Raw genomic sequence first — 23,946 nt, 5'->3', positions numbered from 1 at the left:
AGAGACCGACAACACTTTGTAAACTCAGATGTATTACTGTTACATTACAAAAGGTGATGCACCAGTTTAAAGTTACCTGTCACAGCCCTGGGGCCTCATGTACAAAGGGTGCGTACGCACAAAAACGTGGCATACGCTCTTTTTCAAGGCAAAGTTCAGATGTATCAAGAGTAAAATGACCGTGGAAATGTGCGGTGCCTCATGCCAACTTCATGGCTGGCGTACACAAGTTTCTACAGCTGTTGATCCTTGGGCACAGATTCATACATCTGGATATTTTTGTGCGTACAACGTTTTCTGGATTTGAGCGTACGCCATGTTTCAGTAGGAAATTCATGCAAGTCTTTGTACATGAGGCCCCTGGTGTCTTGATGTGTGCTCCAGTGTCCAAATAATGTGCATTATCAGCCATAAGTATGAAACATCATGTAGAAAGAAAAATATCTAAAGAATAAAACTTCTCCTGTTTATGAACATACATCTCACCAGCTGAGTTCTAAACATAGTCCCCTCCATGAGAAGGAATCAGTGTAAGAGTGTGACTATTTCAAAATCAGTTAAATACTCCCCTCAGTGCCTTGAAAACACCCCTTAAAAAACATACAAGTCTAGAATCCCTGCAAGAAATCTCACTGTTATCATAAAGTCTGACCAACACTTCAGATTTTTTATCAAGTTAGTCTACTACCCTCCTTAGATCATAGTGAGACTGTTGTAATGAGATCTTCTCAGATCTCATTAAGAATTTAATCAAACAGCTGCAGCTCATCCAGAACACTGCTGCCAGAGTCCTCACAGACACCGACAAGGTAGAGAACATTGATGGTTTTAGAATATGTTTTAAAAGGATAGATTTAAAAATACTTTCAATTATCTATAAAGCCTTTTTTGGTCTTGATCCTAAAAACGTGTCTGATTTACTGATGACTGGAAACCATTCAGGTCAACCCGGTCAGGTTTAAGTAGTATTAAGATTGTACAGTTGGTGTATTTGTGTGTCCTTGTAAAGCCCTTTTCTTTGCAATGTGTCTGAATGACGCAATGAAGTGAGCTTCCCTTGCCTTGACAAGTTATTTGAAGCTGTAAACTTTAATATTTTGGTCCTACTCCAATTCCCCACCAAATGTATTCTTTTTTATAAATATATCTAATTCATACTGTATATGTATATAATTATTCTGGCCAGTCCTCAAGAACTGCAACAGAAGAATAACATGAGTATCTAACTGTGCCCCTTAACCCTAATTCAGTAGGGACATGACAAATCCATGTCAACATGACAAATTGAAAACTATTGATTTTCTCTCAAAGACTTAGCTTTACTGAAATTCCAGATCTGCTTGAGGTCAAGGCTTTGTTGGGCCTGTAATGTGTGTGTGGGATCATTGTCTTGTTAGAAAACCAAAATCTGTCCAAGATCTTATGTCAAGCTGATAGTTAGATGTTGCACAAGTTTCATCACTTTCATTTCTTGTTAAGCTATCTCTGTAAGGGTTAGTTTTTTGGCAACAACCCAAGCCCAAAAAGAACTCTAATAAAACCCTTTCATATTCTCAGAGCAAACTCTCAGCAATGATTACAGCCAGCAGCCTTTGAAAGGGACTTTATTTTGGAGTGTAACAGAGAGAGAAAGCAGTCAGACCTCCTCTGAGGCACCTCTCTGGTATTCAGTCTTCCTGCAGAATTTAGTCTCACATGGCGGTTATTATTGGAGCGCTTCATTTTCTGCTTGGCTGACCCACAGAATAAAATCCCATTCATTTTATATTATCAGCTGCTCTACTTTTCTACAGAGTCCCAAGATTTAAATGAAGCATCCCATATACAATGTGGATCACAATGAGCAGGATGAGATTAGTGTGGGGAATTACTCTGTTCCAAAAAATAGAGTTTAACTCTGACTAGATTCACCCAGTGTGTTTAATATTCCATACCTAGAGGTAATGTCTTTTCAGTAACTCAGCATAATCACTTGTATTCATAAACACATCATATATTTCATCATGAGAAATTCTACATTACTATAAGTAGCCTCTGCCCAAAAAAGTCTAGCTCCACCCCAATAAACCCAAAGGCTTATACATGGTGTTAAAACTGGTCTAACCCATAAAACCTAAATCTACTTCATGCGTCATTCTGTTTGCCACCTTTTCAAACGTCTATTTTCTGTGAGCTACTGTACCCGGTGAGGTGGCAGGGTGCCTAGTGAAGGAGACGTTGAAGGCTGGCTCGTCTCTCAGAGGGGACGGATACATCCTTCTGCGGATTAAGAAGCCAGCACCGCAGCAGAACAACACTCCCATCATCAGCAGCACCCTGAGTGAAAAACAGAGGACATGTCAGACCTTCTACTATGTTGTTTTGAGATCAGTTCCACAGCAGTGTGGGTTTGATGTGTGAATGTAGAAACTTTTAAAGCTGTATTATTATGTAAGTTTTTCCCAATAAACATGAACTTTTCCCAACAAGGACCCCTAAACTGAAAAATGACTGTCACAGAACTACATCTGAGAATCATGTCAGGTACTTTTATTACAGAAAATGAATGAAAACATGACCAATAGATATTGTTTGCACTTTTTGTGGGCATGGCCTTCTGATGCATCCAGATGGTGAAAGCAAGGGGCTTCTGTTGGGTCACCAATGACCGGCTTAACCCACGTCTACTTTGCTTCCCATTGCTTGTTGTTGCTGCAAAGTTTTTTTCTTTTCTGCTGGTTTATCCATATTTTTTCCACACTTGTGCGCCAGAAGCCAACAGAACACCATCCACAGGGAAAGCTTATTTCAGCTGTGTTTGGCTATTTTGATAGGTTTATCTGACGTCCTGGCTAATACAAGACAGTTGGCAGTGCTACGACATTATCATGACACCTGTTTAGGTCCAGCAGGAAAAGAAAGACCCAAATGAAGACAGGGAATAGGGCTCTGTCTTGGATTTTGACTCCATTTCAGGGTCTAATGCTAATCTTAACACATTGTAAGTGTTATCTGTAACACGGCAGGCAGACGCAGAGGTACCACCATGACCTGTCACAACACAGTCACACCTGGTTGCACACAGCGGCAAGGCAGGAGACTATTAGGTCAGATATACTATAAATCCCTCATTCCTGCAGCTCAATGACAACTGTGTTCCCTGAGGTGTCAACGCACAGTTCCATTTTATTATCTTTTAAAAACGGGATTGGCTCCAATTTTCTTGCACATTTTTGTTTATCTGCTCTTCTTTTTTTTGTTTCAATACAACACAGCACAGTTGCCACATTGATTCATTTTCATAATGTTGGTGGAGGTTTTCAGTCATTCAGTTCATGGTAATTCAAAGCTTAATGAGGAGGGCAATTAAAAAACTTAAACCAAATCCATGCAGGTACTTGTGAGAGCAACTGCTGCTGCAGTTTGGTGTTCATACCAAAAGAAGGAATAATACCCCTGAGTTACTTGCACATGTTTAGCTGCAGGATCATCCCTGTTTATTTCAATTGACTTTTGCTGTCTGGGTTAATAATATCAATTGGAGGAGGGCACAGCTTGATGAATAACACTGCCTCCTCTAGGACCAGGTTACAACCAACTCTTCCTGTTGCATTAAAGTTACTAACCATGGACCTTTCTTGAGTCTCTGAGCTCCCTTGTCTCGTAGGTTCGTCTGAGCCACTGCCGTAGACGGCCTGCTGCATGGATGTTACAGACTTCAGCTGCTACAACTACCACTATCATTCTCACCACTATCATCTTTCTCTCTTTTCATCTCCTCTGTCCCTCTTTCCAAACCCAACTCGGTCCAGGCAGATGTGTGTCTAACATGAGTCTGGTTCTGCTCGAGGTTTCTGCCTGTTAAAAGGACACAAAAAGGGCTCTACTCATGGTGGATTAAGATGAGATGGGACAGGATCTTATCCTGTCTTGATGTTGGGTCATTGTTAATAATTTGGTATAGAGTATGGTCTAGACCTGCTATGTTTTTAAAGAGACTTGAGATAGCAATTGTTGTGGTGCAGCGCTATGTAAATAAAGATTGAATACTGATTAAATGTCTTGTTCAATGGCCTGTTTGTTAAGGTAGATGCCAAATGTCTCAGATGGGCATCAACTCCTGATATGCACGCACCTGTCCATTTCTCTCTGATGAATGAGATTTAACCATCTTGTGTAGTGGTTCCCAAACATTTTCTGCAGCACCCCCTTTTGGTAGTTAATCATTTCCAAGCCCCCCTTCTATCCCTCACCATTCAAACTGACAGGCAAACAGTATATATATATACGTATTAACTATAACACGCTACTGGATATGTTCTTTGCTAACAAATCTGTTTGTCTCCAGAGCTAATTAGACACATCCTCTGCAAAATAATCCAGAATTGCAACTTCAATGTGTGACTTCATCCTAAAAATTAAACCCAATCAGCCATTTTTTCAAAGAAAGCAATTAAATGTGACACTCCAACATGAAACTTCCACATTTTTAATGTGTGAGTGGATCTCTGTTGGTGGAGGTGAAGCTGAGGGTGAGATATAACTCTTGGCTCTTCTTGGATTTCTTGTACTTTTGCAGTCATTCATTGTCAGCCTTAAATCCTCTTCAGCCACAGAGATACTTGCTGTGAAGCCTTGACTTCATGTACGCTTCTGGCCGGGTCATGAGCTTTATTGTACCATTACATTAATGTGCACTACGTGTGTTATATGAGGAGACCTCCAGAGGGCAAGCCATAAAGCTCGGGCCTTACACAGCTATTTTTAGTTTGATGTCACACATTGTGGGATGTAGACAACAGACTTGACATCACTAGGAGGTTCTACTGCTGAGATCAAGGCAACAACAGCAGTGGCAACATAGGTTGTACATATAAGTATTTTACTGTTATCTTCAAGCTTTTCACCATTTTGCTGCTGCTGTTTACCCTGTCACATCTACTCTGCCTCTACACTGCCCCTGCTGTTAATAACCATACTGTACCTAGCATCCCTGTTTCATGAATTGTTGAGGACATGCACAGTGCATGCACCAAAACAACGCTGGGGAAGTGTGGCAGCAATCATGCGTTTGCATCAAGCAACAACCTCCTGTCTTAAAATATGAACCCCATGCGTAAGTGCTAAAAGGTGATGTTCATCCTGCATCCACTTTAGGCTGGCTGCAGAAACCACATACACACCCATTCAAAAAAGACGATCTTTGCAGCAATAATAAACATGTTTACACCTGTAAGCATGTAATTGTTTTGTTGCTCTACCTCTTGGGAAAAATAGTTTTGGGAAAGGGACACAAAAATGACAAAAAGAAAAAGTTGCTCAAAAGAAATATAGGTAAATGAATAACTGGGTAGCGGCATCTCTATATACTGTAGTGGATAATCTATTAAAGAAAAAACTTTCACTTCTTCCAAAGATGATTTTTTTCTTTCTCCATTCTTAGTTTATATTTCAGAGGATTATAAATTTGAATCTTAAAGTGGGAGACAAAAACTTACCACCTGTATTTATTTTTTTCTTTAAAAACCCAAGATAAATGCGATTTCTTTATACAATTTGCATTTTTCTTTGTGTTCATTTCATTCAACTTACAGTTAGTAACTTCAAAACTTTTCTTCATGTTTGATTTTGGGTGAATTTTTTTATAACTCGATATATTCGAAGACATTAAACTTACGTGTTTTGTTTAAATAAGGACATGGCTGACTTGATTGACAGGCAAGCACCCTGTAGCTGTTAGTGGAAAGGCTAAAGGCCTGCCTCTTTACCTCACACTAGCTTGGACGAAGTTTGGTTGAGTTCAGCATTTCCAATATGGCACCCGCTGACGACTGGCTTCAAAAAAGGGCTTCAGGAACAGATGGGTGATGTCACGGGTACTACGTCCATTTATTATACAGTCTTTTGTTGCATACATGTAGTTAAAAGCAAGTACCTCTCCAGCCTAACATGTTTGTACTACACTTTATAGCTTTATATTTCCTCCATGTTTTGGTCATGTGATGTCATGTACTTTGTATTATTGCATGATCAACACAGGTCTAGTGAAAGTGAGTTATTCAAGTTATCTGTTTACACATGGTGGTTACCAATGATGAGGTATATTTACTTGAATATTTCCAAAAGTTTTGGGGTTGTTTTCGGGGTTTGAAGCACTCTATGAAAGTCTCTTTGGATGAAAGGATTACCAAAGTAAAGGTAATTTTATGTAAATCACCCAAGAGAAATGCAGCAAAGTTGTCATAGCTTACTTAGCTATATGTATATTAAGCAAATGTGTAGCTGAAACACACGCCATGTGGCTTAAAAGATAATGAATTCTGTGACCGTGTCTGTTAAGAAACAAAGTATAATGCTGTTTTATCCAAGACCAACAGTCTACAGATGGAAATTTCTCCCACAATCATATCAAACCTCATCTCTCTGGTTGTGAAATTGAAAGCTAATTAATGCAATCTCTGCTAACCAGTAGGGATTCTGCTTCAAGTGTTATGATTCCTGCTGATTGCACAGCTGAAGGCACCAAATTCATTTTAAGTTCCAAATCTGCTAAGAGCCAATCCGATTTGATTAATACCACCACACATGTGCCTGACTCTCACGATAACGTCTATTGTCCATTCACAGACCAAGCTAATTTGCTGGCAATGCGACATGCAGCAAGCAACTGAAAAGTTCTTGAGCAAGGAAAGGTTTTTTTTCATCTCTGAGCACAAATTGGTTATAGGAGGAGACAGCACAGTAGAGATAACGCATTAATAACTCAGAGACCTGCTCAGGGATCACGGAGAATAGCGTTAGCATGTCCCCGCTGAGTACTGTCTTCGTGCGTTGCTCACCAACTACATAAGATTTCATTCATTTTTTGGAGAAGCAACTGCGTCATCTAACTCCCTGAACTACAAAGTTAACAAGGTCTGGTCTGTATGGACTGTCAGTAGAGCGGTTTGGTCTGTCCATTTCAGTAAGAGGGGACAAGAGACAAAGCCCTGACTGTGACTCACCAGAAGTACCATAGTCTCTGAATGGACAGGGCTCTCACACAGCAGCGAGTCCCACAGCAGTCCTCATAGGAGCGACATCTGCAATAAAAAGTCACACAACAAGGCACCAACACAATAAGACAGAAAAATACATAGCTTAACACATCGTGCTGTTAGCTGAGCACTTAAGACTTCATCCAGCCTTGTCTCGGCTGTACCTCTTCTGTTTTCATTAAGCAAGTTTGTGAGTTTCGCTTTCAATGGTTTTTTTACGCACAGAGAAATAGTGCTCACAGTTTCTCCAAGGACAAATGTGGAGGCACCTGCAGTTGTCAGCCTCCTTTTCATATGTATGGTAGCACTTAACAGAAGTGTCAGAGTGAAAAAAAATACAAGACAAACAAATGTACCAAAAATAGACTTGGAAAAAGTCACAAAGGTATGTAAGGAAGGTGATGAAAATACAACATTAAGACCACTGTTATCTATTCACACAGACTCATGCAAAGACTCTCAACTAATTCCACTAAAATGAACCATTGCTATATTCCCACCCTAATCTTAACTACTTACTTAAATTGTAATTTTATGTTTTTGACAGCACATTTGACCTAATGTTTCCATTTTGACATTAAAGTGTCATAGAGTTGCTTTAAACATGCTTTAGGGTAGTTGAACAAGGCATTCTCTTGTCCAAAAAAACCCAACACAATTTCATCTTATTACCAGTCTTTCTTACTAATCACCTGGCTATGTTAAATACTTGATTCTTATTGGTCATAACTCCATAACAATGGCAATTATATCTGAATAGCAAGCGTGACAACAGGGACATCCAAATCACACACGTCACATATAATAAAGTTGCAGAAAGGAGTCTGGCACATTCATATAGTTTATGATTTCAACTCTTCCTGTTGAAAATGTGGCAAAAACACAAGTGTCTGATAGCATCGTCAGACAACATGGAGGACATTTTCAATACTACTCTCAATTTATTTGAGGAGCACAAAACTTTAGATTAGTGGTTAATGGCTAACAAGTCACCTTAATCCTAACAGTGGAAAAACAGCACAGAAACTAGCGATGGATGTGAAAACAAAAGATGGAGTAATGTATAGTGAGCAGGTGATTATGCTTTGCTTGCTTTTATGCTGCTTTGGTACTTGAACCCCTTTTTGGTTCACCAAATGTATCAACACTTTGGCTGCTTTTAAGTGCTGAGACAGAGGTAGACATTGGGCCCTATCGCACAGCCTGCTAACAGTGCAAGAATTAATGTTATTTTATACCCAACGCATTGTCTTTACACCCTGCACCAACAAAGTATAAATAGAAAATTAACCTGAACAGTCAGTGGCACAATGAGTTGTGTTTGAGGATCTTAAAAATAGCTTGTGTGAGTGTTAGACTGTTTCTGCATGTATTCAAGAGAGCCCACATCAAAGGGAGCGTGCATGATGGAGAGCTTGATGACGGTCTTGGTCGGGAGTTTTTGGACCGTGCAGGGCTGAGGTGAAGCAAGTATGTGAGGAGATAATGGGAACGTTGTCACTGTCTTCTGCATCTTAAGATCTGCCCCATATGAAGAGCAGTATCATGATCCACTGAGAAGAGGGCAAAAAAATACTCTTGATTCCCTCTCTCCCAATAAAAAGTGAATTTCATCGTATCAGCAGAAACACTGCTATTTCATTAGGAATGGGGGTGCTGCTGAGTGTCTCTGTTTGTGTGTAAAAAGCAGAGGACTGCATGTTGTGAACTCTTATGCCCATCTTGCTGTCTCACTAATGAGCCCTCTCAGAAGCAAGAAAGTACTGCACCACTGAGTTAAGACTTTAGACCAGGTTTTTGTTGGTCTGAGGGGCAGACGCTTTCTTTTTTGCGCCTAACAACAACCCATCTTAAGAGCAACACACCCACTGCCGCAAGTTAACACTCTGCTTGCACAATGTGGATGCTGGGTGTTAAAGTGATGAGTGCATTGGGTATAAAATAACACTGACACTTTGACACTTTGTGGTGAGTGTATAATAAGGCCCAATGTCAACCCCAGGTGTTAGACAGGTCCTTAAAACTCGGTGCAGAGCTGCAGATGAACTGCCCATTAGTGATGACTTTTGGTGGGTCACTTTTATTGACTCCTTTCACATAGTACACAACAGTTTGATCCTTTGTATATATTAATATTATCAAGCTTTTAGCCATCCAGAAATGAACAGTTTCCTCACCAGTTGCAAAGCATTGTGGTTTTTTTTTTTACTGTTTACAATTTTATTGCAGGACAGAGAGCCTCATTATAGTGCTCTGACATTTCTTTCACTATAACAAGCCTGGAGGCAGCACCAGGTGTATTGTAATGCTGCCATTAATCCTGATTTCTGCTACGTAAACAAAAAATTTGTTTAAATGGCAGCCTGAGAGCCAGGTGCTCAGAAAAGAGGCCAACTGTGATTGATCAGTCCATGGAGAGCGGCAGGAAGCTGCATTAATACAGAGGAAATAATAACAGGGTGCGAGTGTGTGTGTGTGTGTGTGTGTGTGTGTCTGTGTTGTGTGATAGATGACTGTGGAGAGCCAGCATGACAGTGCATACCTCAGACTCCCAGTCCTGCCTGGCATTTCAAAACCAAATCAGGGATGAGCAAGCATTGTCTCTGGAGGCCCAGGGGTGTGCTGTATGAAAACCAGGAGAGGCTCTTCACTGTTCCACACTGTGCCAATCCCAGCAGTCATCCCAGTCTGCTTGCATTCATTAATAGTCTCTATACTGAAGGCATGGCAGGGAATATAATATACATTAAGAACAGTCTGATTTGTGGGCCTCATAACTTTGCAATAGGGAAGTCAAGCTTCTAAGATACTGCCTAAATTTTTGTTCTGTTCTTGTGAACACAACTTGCCCCTATTCTGAGCCTCCGACCTGTCAAGCCAAATAAAACATTGTTTATAACATGAAGAAAACATTTCTTATCTATCATAAAACTCTTCTTTGTCTCACTCAGATTGGAGAGGGATCAGCCTCAAGTTTTAGAACAACTGTTCATGCTGCTCTTGGCAATGTTTGAATCAAAGCATTATATTTGTGTGAAGTTAGTTACACTGAGGGTTAGGACTTAAGCCATCCAGCCTGCTGCCACAGCTATATGCAAGTCCTCTTTATAGTACGCATGCCAAGTCCACGCATGGAGATACATGGAGACAAGCAGTTCAATATTGAATTGAGTCGATCTTTTGTTTCACAACAGAAGTAACTTTCTTTGGTTTGCTTAGTTTGGCTTCAATTGCCAAAACAACCAGGATACATAACTGTCCTCTCCTAGAGCAAGAACTGCTAAATGTGCAGTTTCTCTTTTTTTAAAAACGAAAGAAGATGCTACTGTAAGTTATTCAATCAGTCATAAGAATTACTAAGTGAACAGTTAATCCATTGATTCTGTTCAAAATGAACGGATGGTTTGGCGTTGTTGGACTGGCGGTTTAAGCATGCGCCCAATGTACAGAGGCTATAGTCTTTGGCAGGTGCAGTGGTCACTGGTTCAACTCCCCAACCCTTTGCTGCATGTCTTCCCCTTTTTAGAATAAAAAAATGCAACCCATCACATGATAACGATAAAGATCCATAAATTACTTCAAATCTACAGTTTGTTTTCAGGTTGTTTGCTCTTGCTTAAGTTGTCTGCAAAACATTGTACATGTAAGAGCAGTCCCAGGTGAACTTCTCAGCATTGATGTTCCTAGTGACGGGAATTCCTGCTATGATCCAGCAGCCTGTTGCACCAGCAGTGCGCAAGTTGTGTCCTAAGTTAAAGTGTAAATTCATCACTAAACCAAACGTTGAAACTAGTTAGTTTGTAACTTAAGTTGTGTCATTGTTGTTGTTAACTAGTAGGCCGTAACGTCCAAACTAACCAGAACATTGTCGCAGATATGACGTTGACACTTCCAGCAGCCAATCACAGGAAAGCACCAATTTTGATGCAGGGATTATATGTGTTATTTTTCATGCCTAATCTTCTCGGAACTGACCGACAGCTGAATCAAACTAAAGCTAAGTGATAACTATACCTCTGTACCGACTTTACACCTACTAGGAGCCAAGGGTAAGAATTAAGTTGTAACTTAGGTTTATGTTGGAACTATCTCAGTTGGTGCAATGCCCAAAACGTTAGTAGAGTGTAAACTCCATCCTAAATGAGAAATTACATTCAAACTAGGCTACATCTGAGTTTACGCACAGCTGGTGCAACAGGCTGCTGATCATGTGGCTCAGAAAAAAAACACTCTTGACTCCGTCTCCTGCCGCAGTGTTTCCTTCCTGCAGTGATGTCAGGCAAAATGACAACGGTCAAGAAATTGAATAAAGTCAAAGGTTTTGATAATAGTTTTTCCAATCAACGTCCATGATAGAAGTTAATTTTTAAAAAAGCAACACAGATGATTAACAATTACTGAATTAATGGACATGTTCCCAGCTCTGGTACAGACAGACTGTTCAGTCTATACTAGAAACTGGTATGTTAATTAAAAGGGCAGATTGGACATTACTCTGTGAACAGCCCACCTATTCTTCAGAATGAGTGCTGAATTGTAGCGCTGCTCATTGTTTAGATTAGGGTTCATAGGTTATTTTCTCTGGAGATACTCGCCAGTAACCTCCAGAGAATCTACCTGCCTAAAAGTCTCTCAGAAGACTCGATGAAGGATGATGCCTTTGTCTATTTTATGACAGGATCTGAAAGAACAAGGTCAGTATCACACACAATCCGGGCGTTGATTGAACGCTTCAGAAGGTCAGTCTTGTATTTGTTGGTTGTATTTGGGTCTCTTGATTCTGAAATGATCCTCTAGCAAAATATGTTGTTTAGAAGGCCAAGGGGGTTTCAAGTCTGCTACAGCCAATTGAATGATTCTTTGTACAGAGAAGCGCAAGTATAAATCAAAGTCATCATAAACTTTAAAGGATTTAATTAGTCACATGCTCCCTGCTCTTGTGTGTTTCCCTCCACATTGATTACCCTAATTAGTTTCACCTGTGTCCTCTGCCCACACCTGTGGCTTGTTAAATAGAGTGTATAAGTCTCTGTGTTCCCCCCTTGTGTTGTTGGATCATTATGTAGTCTCTTATGGTTTCTGTTGGACAGTTTAAGTACGTTTTTGTTTGTACATTTTGCCCTTGAATTAATTAAGTGAAATTTTTTTGTTGTCCGCACGTGGGTCTTCTCGTTTCCATGACACGCGACAGAGAGCTGAACCAGCAATCGCTGCAACATGGACTAACACCTCTGCAGACAGGGCACACGCTTTGACCACCAAGCTGAATCTGAGCCCTGCTTTGTCACTCTTAAGACTGTTACACCATCAAAGAGGTTTCTTACAGGTTTATGCATTATGGTTTTACCCCAGATATAAGGTTAGTGTCTCTCATCCTGTCAAATCTGAGTTTTGACCCAGTATTGTCCATTCGTTTGTCCATAGTTATGAAGGTATTTTGTCCTCATAAGGGCAGATAAACAGGCCCATAAAAGTAGACACACTGGGAGAAAAAGACGGAGGAATGAGGGGGCTGAGGAGTTTTCTCTCTTGAGACGTAAACATGAAGGCCTTAAATCCTCCATTCCGCTGCAGGCAAATAAACGCAGCTCCATGGAAGAGACCGAGGTTGAGGAGGCGATACGTTAAGAGTCTTACTGTGTGAACCCAGCGAAAAGCCTGTGGATAAATGTGTCTACTGTTTGAAATTGAGATGAGCCCAGGTCCTTTCAGTGTCACTTTTTAGTGGAAAATATGACTGCTACAGTTTAAAGAGTCAAGTTCAGGGCAATGGAGGGGGATCAAAGTGTTTATGCATTGGTGATGTGTTTTATAATTTCTCTGTAATTATCACACTAAATTTCATGACACTTTTCCAAGTCTTACTACCACATAAAATATTTTGTCATTTTCAGCACCACATTTTAGCATTACTCCAGGGGGAGTAACAGCTGCGTGCGATCCTTTCCCGGCGTGAAACCACCACAAACAAAAAGGATAAACAAAGAGGCAGGACACGATCAAGAAGAGGAAAAGACAGCTAAACGGAGTAATGTCAATATATGACGTTTCAAAGAAAACTGGAAACTTGACAACACTGTTACTAATTCAAATCTAATAAGGAAAGATTTTTTTAATTGGGCCGGTGAAAAATATTTTTGGCCAATAAATTTTTGGAGGTCACTAGCCAATGGCAGATGAGGTAAAAAGCAAATTTTACGCCCTGCATGCAACAGTGGATTCAACTGACCCTCTCCAACTGAAGCTGCCATCTTCATTGTTTATGAAAAGGCTGACACTCCTGTAACATCATCTTATAGAACCTGTCCCATTTCTAAAGAAAGGAGTACGATTGGTCCGGTGGATCTGAGATTGGTGGAGTATGGTTTACAAAGATATGAAATGCCAGACCCACCTGCCAGTGAAAATGAATAAGAGCTGGCTGATGGGTCTGGTGAAGCCAGGGTAACTGTATGTAGTAAGCAGTGCTGATCAGCTCACATTTTAAATTTTGTTTGTTTTATTATGTGCTGTATGCTTGTTTTGTATAAGTCAGGGTAAGGCATAAAGGACGGTGGCTATATACAGACACCACGCAACTCTCTGAATAGATCATCAAACCTCTCTGAAATAAGCCTGGTGATTAGACATGTCTGGAAAACATGACAATACAAAACAAAATTAAAAAAGTATAACCGTCTAATGTCCATCAATCCTCCATCTTCCATCTGTCATCTGTCATCCAGCTTTTCTCTCTGTTCAGTCGTTGTTTTTTTAACAGCACACAGCGTTAATATAGAGAACAAAGACTGTCAGCTGATGAACAACACTTAAGCTTTTATTCCAGGGTTCTTTTAAGCTGTAAAAGTGAGTTGTTTTGCTCTAGACTTTATTATAACGCTTAAAGCTGCTGTTGGTAGTAATGGAGTAAACATCTTTTCAGAGAAGGACTTTGAATGTCAACACTACCCCTCCCAACCAGATTTCCTCCTGGCCCCCCCACACAAATCGGCATGCGCAATCATGATAGTGCCGGACTCATAACCAATCAGGGGACGTAGTAGGGGCTGCCCCTTAACCAACCAGAACTAAGGATTGAAGATTAGCTATGATTCGTCCATCATAACGGGAACGAGGGGAATAATAACATTGCTTGATACAAAGGCATTGGAAAATGCAGAGATTTCGCAATAGTCTCAAATTACTTCACTTACTGATAAGTACAGATGGGTATTATGACCAATTATGAAAAAGTAACTTTTTTACACCATTTCTACCAACAGCAGTTTTAAACATTGTTCAACATAAATACACATCTGCCCTTTATTGAGTTCATTCTGATGTCTTCATGGGACAGAAAGGCAGACAGCAAACCTCATCATTTCAGTAAAACCGTTTACATTCAGTTTCACTTTGTGAAAAAAACAGCTGCTTTGGTATTTTTGATTCACTCTTTTCAATTGTGTTCAATTGTTGTATGCAGAGGGAAAAAAAATCTGTAAAGTAACTGCATTTTGTAATAAACCAGAAACTAAGAGGGGGAAAACAACCATTGCACACAGGTGGGTGTTCTGATGAGGATACTGGACTGAAAGCATTATAGACTGAGGGATAAGAGGATGAGTAGAAAGGAAAAAAGACAGATAGATGGATAGACAGACATGGAGACAGTTCTTTTTCCCTGAGTTGTTCTACATTCACTATTGCTCTGTCTTCCTTACATCCTCCCACTCATCACCACTTTAAAACTCAATGGACAGAAGAGGAGACCGTGGGAGAAGCCTCTCCTCTCTCTGACTCACTCCAACAAAACTCCACCTTCCCAAAGCTGAGAGAGGAAGCATACAAAACTGTTTGGGTATTTGAAGAAGTCTTCTTTCGACTTCAAATTTTAATATGAATTTTAGGAAATTTCTACAGACATAAAGTGCCCTGCAGTGTATAATATCATTGTGGTACTTACATGAAGTAGATGGGGTATCCACCTTCAAAATACCAGCAGTACTTTTTAGCCTCTACACACTGTAAAAGAGAGAGAGAGAGAGAGAGAGAGAGAGAGAGAGAGAGAGAGAGAGAGAGAGAGATTGAGGTCATTATTTAAAACTGCAATCATTCACACATACACCCCACAAAAAAATATTTAAAAAAAGCTAAGTATGGATGTCAGTACTGGTCATATACACATCATATACAATATAATGTACCAACCCATCTTGTTGTTTTTTCAAACCTTACTTTCGCTTCTGAAACCTGATCAAAAATCCGCCTCACACAAGTCTTTATTGTGATCATGGCTGTTTTTGGATCAGTTCAGGATTCTCAAAGAATAAAAAAACACCCTGGCCCTACGGTAGACCAGATGACAGATAATAGACACAACTGTTCATGATCAAGTATGGAAGCAAGATCCACCCAGAAAAGTAATAAGTGAATTTTACTCTCTTCGTGGATTTATTTTGGGGGTAAAGAAACCGTCAGCCTACACTATCTGCTTCTACTTGCAGAGGTGTGTCCAGAGGGGTGGCATGGGCCCCTACTTGAAACCTGAATAAACACTCCTAGTTTCACAAAAATATCCTAAACTTTGATTGGCTATTTGTCTTCTCAGAGGCGGGACTTGTGTTAAAATTCGCTATTTGAGCTCTGCTGCAAAAGGCTGCTGAAAGCTCTCTTTCCAATACTGCGGTATTTTAAATCGTGACTTTGGACAAAAAATTACTTTTTGAGTCCTTGAAGAATTAAGCTGAGATTTATGTATCAAAACTTTGTTGTGTTACTTTATAAAGCTAAAATATATATATATATATATAGGAATATATTAAATGAAACGTTAATGTTAGCCGTAAATGTAGATATAAATTAATGGAAACACTGCATAAAAACCTCCAATCTTACCAAGAGTATTTGTTTAATTAGTCACAGTATTTCAGCACACTTAAAGCTCCAGTAAGAAACTTTCTGTTTGTGTCTATTTAGGCGTCCACTGTGGACAAACTGTCCTGTGTAGTTTGCTTAAGGACCACAAAACCTCTCTGGCAGTTTTGTGTCTTTATAATAAAGTAGTTTTGCTGTAGTTGGGCATGTCTTTACCCCAGTCTTTTTTTTGTTCTCTTGTCTCTGTAGTGGTTTAGGTCCTGCCTTATCTTTGTAAAGCTTTGTTTTGTGAAAGGAGTCTCTTTATGTTGACCTTTTTTTGTTTTGTTTTTTTCCCTCCAGTTGATCATTTGCGGTTCTAGTGATTATTCCAAGAAATAACTTTGAGAACCTCTGTGGTCTGTATCTGTGTCCCACACCACCTCATCCTGACACTTTATTGCTTTTGCAGGTAAAAGGGAGGTGTCACTGTTAACTTCAGTCTGTTTAATAATTAGCTGAAAACTTGAATATTAACCTGACAAGTCCAGATATGAATCATATTTCAAGATATTACAGACCATAACTTAGGACAAAAAAATGTCTTTAAAAGCTTTTGGAAAAAAGCTACACATCTTGTTTTAAAAATATAATGCAGGAAACTTTACTGATATTATAATCGCTTGTATTGAGTGTAATTCGATAAATACACTTGGTTAGACTTTAATTTTTGTAGTGGAAAGAAAAGGGTAACTAAATGCTTTCATTTACTTGTGTGCTTAAGTTCTTAATGCCCCCCTGCACACTTCAAAGCCACCCCAAAGTCTGGACACACCCCTGCTCACTTGGAGCAGCTGCTACTACAGCTGAGTAAATAAATCAACCTCAAAACCCTTTGCATTGCACCACCAAAACAAGTTTTTTATTAATTTAAAAGTCCAATTAACATACTTTTCACAGTAGTTAAATAAAGCACACTGTGATTTCATGATTTATTAGTTTTAATTGGCACAACTTATTATGGATGAATTCCACAGTGTAACTCAAAAACTGACTAAAGAATGAGACTTGATATATTCAGATGTCCTCCAATCAAGGAAGAAACTCTCCACACATGCAGAGCAGCACACTCGAGGAGGATCCCCTGTATCCTTCTTTTACATTTCTTTCTTCAGCTCTCAATGCACAGAGCACTGACGCTGGGGCACTGGCGACTGAAGAGCGCCTTTAATTAACTGCCTTTGAAATGATCTCCTTCTGTGAAAATACAGCTCGCTTTGTAGTGCCACACAGAGGATTTTTCAGCTTTATCACTCCGCGCCCTGCAAAGCAGCAGTACGGGATGGGCTGGGCTTGTTGAGAAGACAGTGAGAGGGAAGGTGAGATAGCAGAGAAATGAAGGCGGATAGAGGAGAGCGTGTTAAATGAAGTGTATCATACTGCAGGGACATGCCTTGCCTCAGGGTGGCAGGCAGCATACATAGCATCACTTTCTATTGAAGTGGGGACATTTTCTGAAAGATTAGTTGAGCTGGAGACTCAATGCAAATGAAAACATGCAGCTCTTAGATATGGTTCTGAAATGGATACGGCATCCACTCATGCCATGTTGGTGCTAACTGAACTCTATTAACTCCTGCTGGATTCAAAAGAAAAGACTCACTACTTTAATTAAAAGAAGTGAAGTGAAATCGTCGCACTTTTCAAGGGCACATTTCATCTGCAGCAGTCAGTTGTTCCTCTATTTCATGATCAAACACCTGGGATGAAAGAAAAAACGTAACACCAGGTTAGTTAGTCAGTCATATGAGATTTGTTTACCTTACTTTCTTTCACTCTGACTGGTGCAGTGCAGGTTGCCTAGTTGGCTTATCAAAGCTACTTTTGGCATGTTCTCCAATAAAGTTGCTTTGAGAAATAGTTTTTGGCAGCTTATTTTATTTTAAAGCCAAAAGGTGGTGAATCTTATTACCACACTTTCCTTACTCCCTATACGATGTCTCCTGTCTCCCTCTCTTCTGTGCTCAGCTGCAAAAGTGCCTTAAAAATCCCTTATTAAGGGCTCCTTCTTAACCTGGTTGTTCATCTCTCCTGGCCACAGTGGTGCTGTGAATCTGATCACAACAATAAGCATAAGCTACATGTCTCATTAGTTTACAAAAAAGGTAGAAAAGTTAGGTAGCATACAGACCAGCATCAGACATGTTTCAGCAAATAAGAGCCTTCCTCAGCATTGCAAAAAAATCTGCCATGTTTTTTGTATTAATAATGACGTCCTGATTACACTGTATTTGATCCCTACACTTTAATGACAGGGGCTTTATTCAGAGGGTGTGGGAGTGAGTAAGGGCCTGTACTCTGACTCCTTCTCTAACACTGCTGGTTAAATCTTTCATCCAGTTAAATATGTCAGCATTCATCACAGAAATTGGATGACTTGGCCATAATTCCAGTAAAGATAAAACCTCTTTTGATTTTTATGTCACTTTAATACTTTGTTGATTTCAATATGCATCCCAATTACTGATCATTGTATACATTTTATACATCTGTATACACAAGCCTTCATATAACTTCCTGGCTAACCTCTACTGTTGTCTGTTTATTGCTTTGTTTGTCTGATTATTTCCGCACATGTATTTTGATTTTATTTTGTTTGTTTTTCTTGTTTTCTTGTTTTGTGCCTGTAAAGCACTTTGTAACTGAGCGTTTCAAAAGTGCTATATAAATAAACTTTGACTTTCTTTCTTACTTAGTTACATTTTATCTGCATGCAAGCAAGTTAACATGCTAATCTTAACATTTAGCTCAAAGCAGCTCTGTCCCTGGGTACAGACTGTATAATTAATGGACTTAATATCTGTTACTTCACCAATCTGTTTCTGAAGCGCTGTTTTGAAGCCAATTTTTAACCTAAGTCAACCTAACTGCTGTTGAGCTAGTGTGAGGTAAAGAGGCGGGCTTTGAGCCTCCTCGCCAACAGCTAGTGTTCCCACCTGTCATTCAAGTCAGCTGTGCCTCTCATAATGGAAAACTCTTAATCATAATATCTTTGAAACTGCCGCCTTATGATAAATTTCACCCCCGTACAGTGTGTGATGAAAGAGAAATAAGCTATTCAGACTGCACTAGTTTTTTCTATCAGGCTGTAAACATGTTTATTTCTGCTGTAAAGATAGGCTTTTTTCAATTGGTGTGTATGTGGTTTCTGGGACTATCGGAGCCAGCCTCAAGTGGACACTTGAGGAACTGCAGTTTTTAACACTTCCGCATTGGCTTCAATTCTCGCGGCTGGAGGTTGCTGCTTGGAACAGACTCACAGATCTACTGTGGGTTTGCATTTTCATATTACTGTGTTAGGCTCTTCTTGTATTTTCTCATTACATTATATCTTTATATAAACATGATTGACTCAATGCTGTTAAGCAGCTGGGCCAGCTGTCTTCTTATTTCAGTTTTTACTTGGTGCTGCAGTTTTGTGTTAATGTGTTCTTTCACGATGTCTGCTGAGACCACAGTGATTAGTGCCTCTTAGTTTTACTTAACTTTGTCATTTTAAATGAGAAAACTTTGGTAATAAGCATGACCTCAAGCTGTCTATGGCTACCATCCAATAATCTAAGAGCATGAGGATGCACACAAACACAATGCATCCTTGACTGCTTGATGGCTGATATGTTAGCCGTCACAGAACAGCATAATGAACTGATGATGATTTTGACAGCAGCCTTTTCTTTACATGCTCTTAAACGGTGATTTATCACAAAGATCCTGTCACATTTGAGTACTGCACAATAATTCACTGTAGGTGGACTGAAGCGCTGAGAGATAATATAAAGCCACGACAAAAGTGGGAACTGAAGACCAGAAACTCACGAAAGAAAGAGATCTGGAGGCAAGGAAAAAAGGAGAGATGACATAAGAAAAGCTGACAGCAAGGCATGAAGGGCTGAGTGAAAAAGAGGGAAAGAGTCTGAAAGAGGGACTGAAATAGAAACAGATGGAGGGAGTGATAGAAGGGGAAGAACACTTTTACTCTAAATAACATATTTTTTGTCAATTTCTTTTGTCTAGCTCTGATAGCATCGGGGTCACAGTAGGACTGTCTTTTATTCTGTCTCACTCCATAAAAGCTCTGTCAGATTCACAGGCAGGTGTGGTGGAGGTAAAGCCAGTGTAGTCACGCTACAAATGAATCTCAAAGTGTACAAAGAAAGGTGAAGGGGTCAATATTCTTGATTAATTCTGAAAAGAAAATACATATTTCTAATTTTTTTAACTTCTTAATTAACCCTGATGTACGCTTGATGTTTAAATTATTCATAACCCTCATTAGTGTTTTAATCCCTGAGAAATAAAAGTGCTAATTTGATAAACTTCTCAGTCCCTACACAGCGAAATGGCCTTTGTTCCCACTATGTGTTGCACTCTGATCCCAGCTCATTGCTCTCTTTGATTAAAAGAAACACAGCTAGTTTGGTCAAATGATATAGTGGGTTTTGTTTAAACGCTACATGAAAACCTTTTAAATTGATTATGTAGATTCAAGGTTCACTTTACTGTCATTCAATAATGTTAAAAACTTGATGGAACGTAAAAACTTTACTCATGTCCAGCAGCGTATAAAATAGAGCTAAAGATAGACCCTAGAAATAAATAAATACATAACTTAAAGCTAATCATAAATGTGAAAAACTGTAGAAGTAAATGTGAATGCCACTTTTTTTTTAATGACAAATAGGAAATTATTTCTAGTTGTTTAAGATTACATAGTACATAAAATGTTTTTGAACAAGTTGATCAATATATGGACAAGACCTTATCCGATGATTTTATATTATTGTAGATTTTAAAGCTACTGTCAGGATTTTTTCGTGGGAAATGAAACAGGCTGAAATTACTCATGACTGGATACTACTTTCAAAAGCAAAAGAGGTCATCAACAAAAACTGTTCTTAATTCAATGTACTATTTCAACTGCGTCTAAATACTGCTAGGGGGTAGGTGTCAGGCCATGCCAAAGAATCTTTAATTTACATTTTCCAAAGCAAAGATTCTTTGGCATGGGTGATAGGTCTGATAGTTTAAAAAAGGACAAGATCAAAAAAGGGATAAATCTTCCCTCTTTTTTTTCCACAGGGAGTGCCAAAGTCAACACGACCCAAAATTCCCTTACTGGAGCTTTAATTAAGTTTATTTAAGTTCACCAGGGTTTCTATTCTACAGTATTTCAACCAAAGAGCCCTTCAAGTGTTGCATTGTCATATGTGTTGTATTATCAGACTGGTTTCAAACTTGTATATTAATAGTGGCTTTCAAATAATGTAATATAGTTCTATTTCCGTCCTTATCTCAGCCCAGCTCACAGCAGCAGCCCGGATTAGTCTCACAGAAACGTTGGTGCAGCCTCTCTTAAGTGTAGTTAGGGTTGTGTGAGGTGATGCTTTACAGAGAAAGTGCAGCTCATGGCCTGAATTATTCAAAATTCTATGATTTAGACCGTACGCTGTAATGCTACAATTTAGACTTGTTCCAGCCCAGACTGAGCAGTGTGTGTGTCTTTGACACAGACTATAAAGCAGCTCCATCTTCCTGTCCTCACAGAGAAGAGTGTTCTCTGAGATCTGCCCTATAAGGATCATGCTATTATCAAAGCATGAGGATCCGATCTGATCTAGACTAACACAGATATTTCACATAGCAGCACTGTTAGCATACAAACCCCCAGTCGCCAGCCCCCAGGCCAGTATGGTCCAACTGGAAAACATGACAGGCAGCTGTTTGATAGTCACTTCGTCTTGAGACTACTGGTTAATGTTTTGAAACTGAAGTTGTGTAACAGAGATCTGTCTTGAGAACTTTGGAGAGGTCCTATCACATGCCAAGGACAGAGGGCTGGTCATGTTTGGCAGGAAGATAGGACAGGTCTGAGACGAACTATGACATACAGCCATAAAGGTATAAATGACACTTTATATGTACCTCTTGTTTTCTGCTGTTCTGTTGTTACTCAGTGAACCTAGAGGCCTCTGTGTTGGGGAGCATCAAGTTCTGGAGATATTTCAGATATGTTTGTATTTTGAAAACTAAATAAATAACTTGACACAGAGGAAGAAAGAATACCCTCTACTCGTGTTTCTTCAAAGCCATAAAACCACTGGAAGTTGTTGGAAAAAATAGTCCGCTCATCTTCAGAAGTAGAAGTAGTATTTTCCTCAGACAACTTCATTTTTAATAAATCTAAGCATATTAGTCACTCATACGATATTGACTTATGGTGGTTTTAATACTGGAGTTGATTAACCTTGTTTTGATGTAAGTAATGTCTTATTCATCTATTGACTATTAATAAAGGTAAGGGTTGCTTACTTGAAAACAAAGCTTTTATTTTTTAAATATTTATTCACGTATAAAGTTGTCATGGGTAGAATAAGGTTTGTGGATAAAAAAAAACCTGTAGACTATTTGGACTTGTGAAAATAGCCTATTGGTAGGGGGAACATGAACCTTTTTGTAGCCTGCAGACAGACAACACTTATATGACTTTACAATAGTCTTAATTTCAGGCATCCAGTAACCATCCAACCCACTTATTATCCCATCATTGTCACAAGAAGTCCTGAGGATTTGTCTCCGTTCTGTGCCCCTTTTTCTCGGCGCCGTTACATGTTGCAGGGACACCCTAAAGCTCCCTGCTGGAGTAATCTTTTACCAGAAAGAATTTCAAAAATAGTTTCTCGGTAGGGGCTAGGAGTATCCTCTATCATATTATATTTGTAGCATTATGAGAAATACAGGCCCAAAAGGACTCAACAATATCAGACCCCATCTGTGTGCTGTGTGTAGAGAGCAGAGCAGCAGGGTGGCATGCCAGGTCGAGCTGTTTCGCTGGTTCACAACATGGCAACACAATAGGTTATTTGTCAGGCTTCTGGGGGAGGATGGGGCCATACTGTGACACTTGGGCAGGGAGGAAATGCCAGGAACACTCACACAGGGAGAAGGACAGAGAGAAAGATGGCAGGGGAGATGTTCAAGTAGAACCGCAGGATAGCATACACAATCCCCCTCTCAAAAAAGACAAATGGAGTACAACCACTCCACATTTGTTTCTGCCATCACTGTGGTCACTAGTGGGAAATCGTATCCTCACAGCAAGTGTATAATCAAGATAAACTGTCTTTGGACGGAGTCAATCTTTTTTTCTTACTTATTATTTTTTCAGAAAACAGATTTATTTCCCAATTATTGTATCACTGACTCAAGGTCCATAAAAATCACTAGGGCTCCTCCTCTTCTGAGGAACATTTACACACAAAATGACACACATTAATGAGCTCTTGTTTGTTGCAAACTAAAACGTTTAAGATCCTCTGAGGTTTTCTCTGGCAACAAAGAGGGTTTCAGAGTCTTCACTACTCATCCTCTGGAGTCCATGAACATCTGTACAGAGTTTCTTGAAAATGGGGCGCTGGTGGCCTAGTGGTCTAAGCGCCCCACATACAAAGGCGACAGTCCTCGTCGCAGGGGTCGCCAGTTCGATTCCCAGCCAGTTAACCATTTCCTGCATGTCTTCCCCCGCTCTCTACTCCCCACATTTCCTGTCTCTCTTCAGCTGAACTATAAAAAATAAAGGCAAAAAGGCAAAAAAATATAACTTAAAAAAAAAAAAGAATTTCTTGAAAATTGATTGAGTTATTTTCAAAATGTTAAAAATCTAAAATGTTAATGTTGTGGTGAAGCATAAGGACATGTTAGGAGATTTTTTACAATCTTCTGGGGGCCTTGAATATATGTACTAATTATAATAATAATCATTGGACAGCTATTGGGAAATTTCATTTAGGCCCAATATGGCGAACAAACCAAACAGCACCCATTAAAATAACAATGGTTAATCTTCAGGGAAACATGTTAACTATATTTTCTAATTTTTCTTTGTCACAAGTATCTTTTGATATCATTAAAATCTACTTAAAACATACTTTGTGTCAGTCTAATATAGGGATGTAATGTTGTCAGACTCTGCCAGAGGAATAAGATGTAGCACTGAATATATTACCAGCTCAAACAAGCAGAGTACATCTCAATCACCATG

The 23,946-nt window shown here is 39.4% G+C and overlaps 1 protein-coding gene across 1 annotated transcript in view; it reads right to left on the bottom strand.

Annotated features, from left to right (window-relative positions):
* vopp1 (VOPP1 WW domain binding protein) overlaps positions 1–23,946 on the bottom strand; it is a 36,463-nt gene that overhangs the window by 1,462 nt on the left and 11,055 nt on the right. The window contains exons 2-4 of the mRNA XM_034706598.1: positions 14,959–15,017; positions 6,984–7,061; positions 2,183–2,316 (exon numbers count right to left, since the gene is read on the bottom strand). Of these exons, the coding sequence (XP_034562489.1) occupies positions 2,183–2,316; positions 6,984–7,061; positions 14,959–15,017 (271 nt within the window). The remainder of the gene's footprint in view (positions 1–2,182; positions 2,317–6,983; positions 7,062–14,958; positions 15,018–23,946) is intronic.

This window comes from Notolabrus celidotus, chromosome 17 (genome assembly GCF_009762535.1).
Source record: "Notolabrus celidotus isolate fNotCel1 chromosome 17, fNotCel1.pri, whole genome shotgun sequence".
Classification (NCBI taxonomy): Eukaryota; Metazoa; Chordata; class Actinopteri; order Labriformes; family Labridae; genus Notolabrus; species Notolabrus celidotus.
Note: the sequence above shows the minus strand (reverse complement) of the source record. Positions and strands in the feature narration are given on the sequence as shown.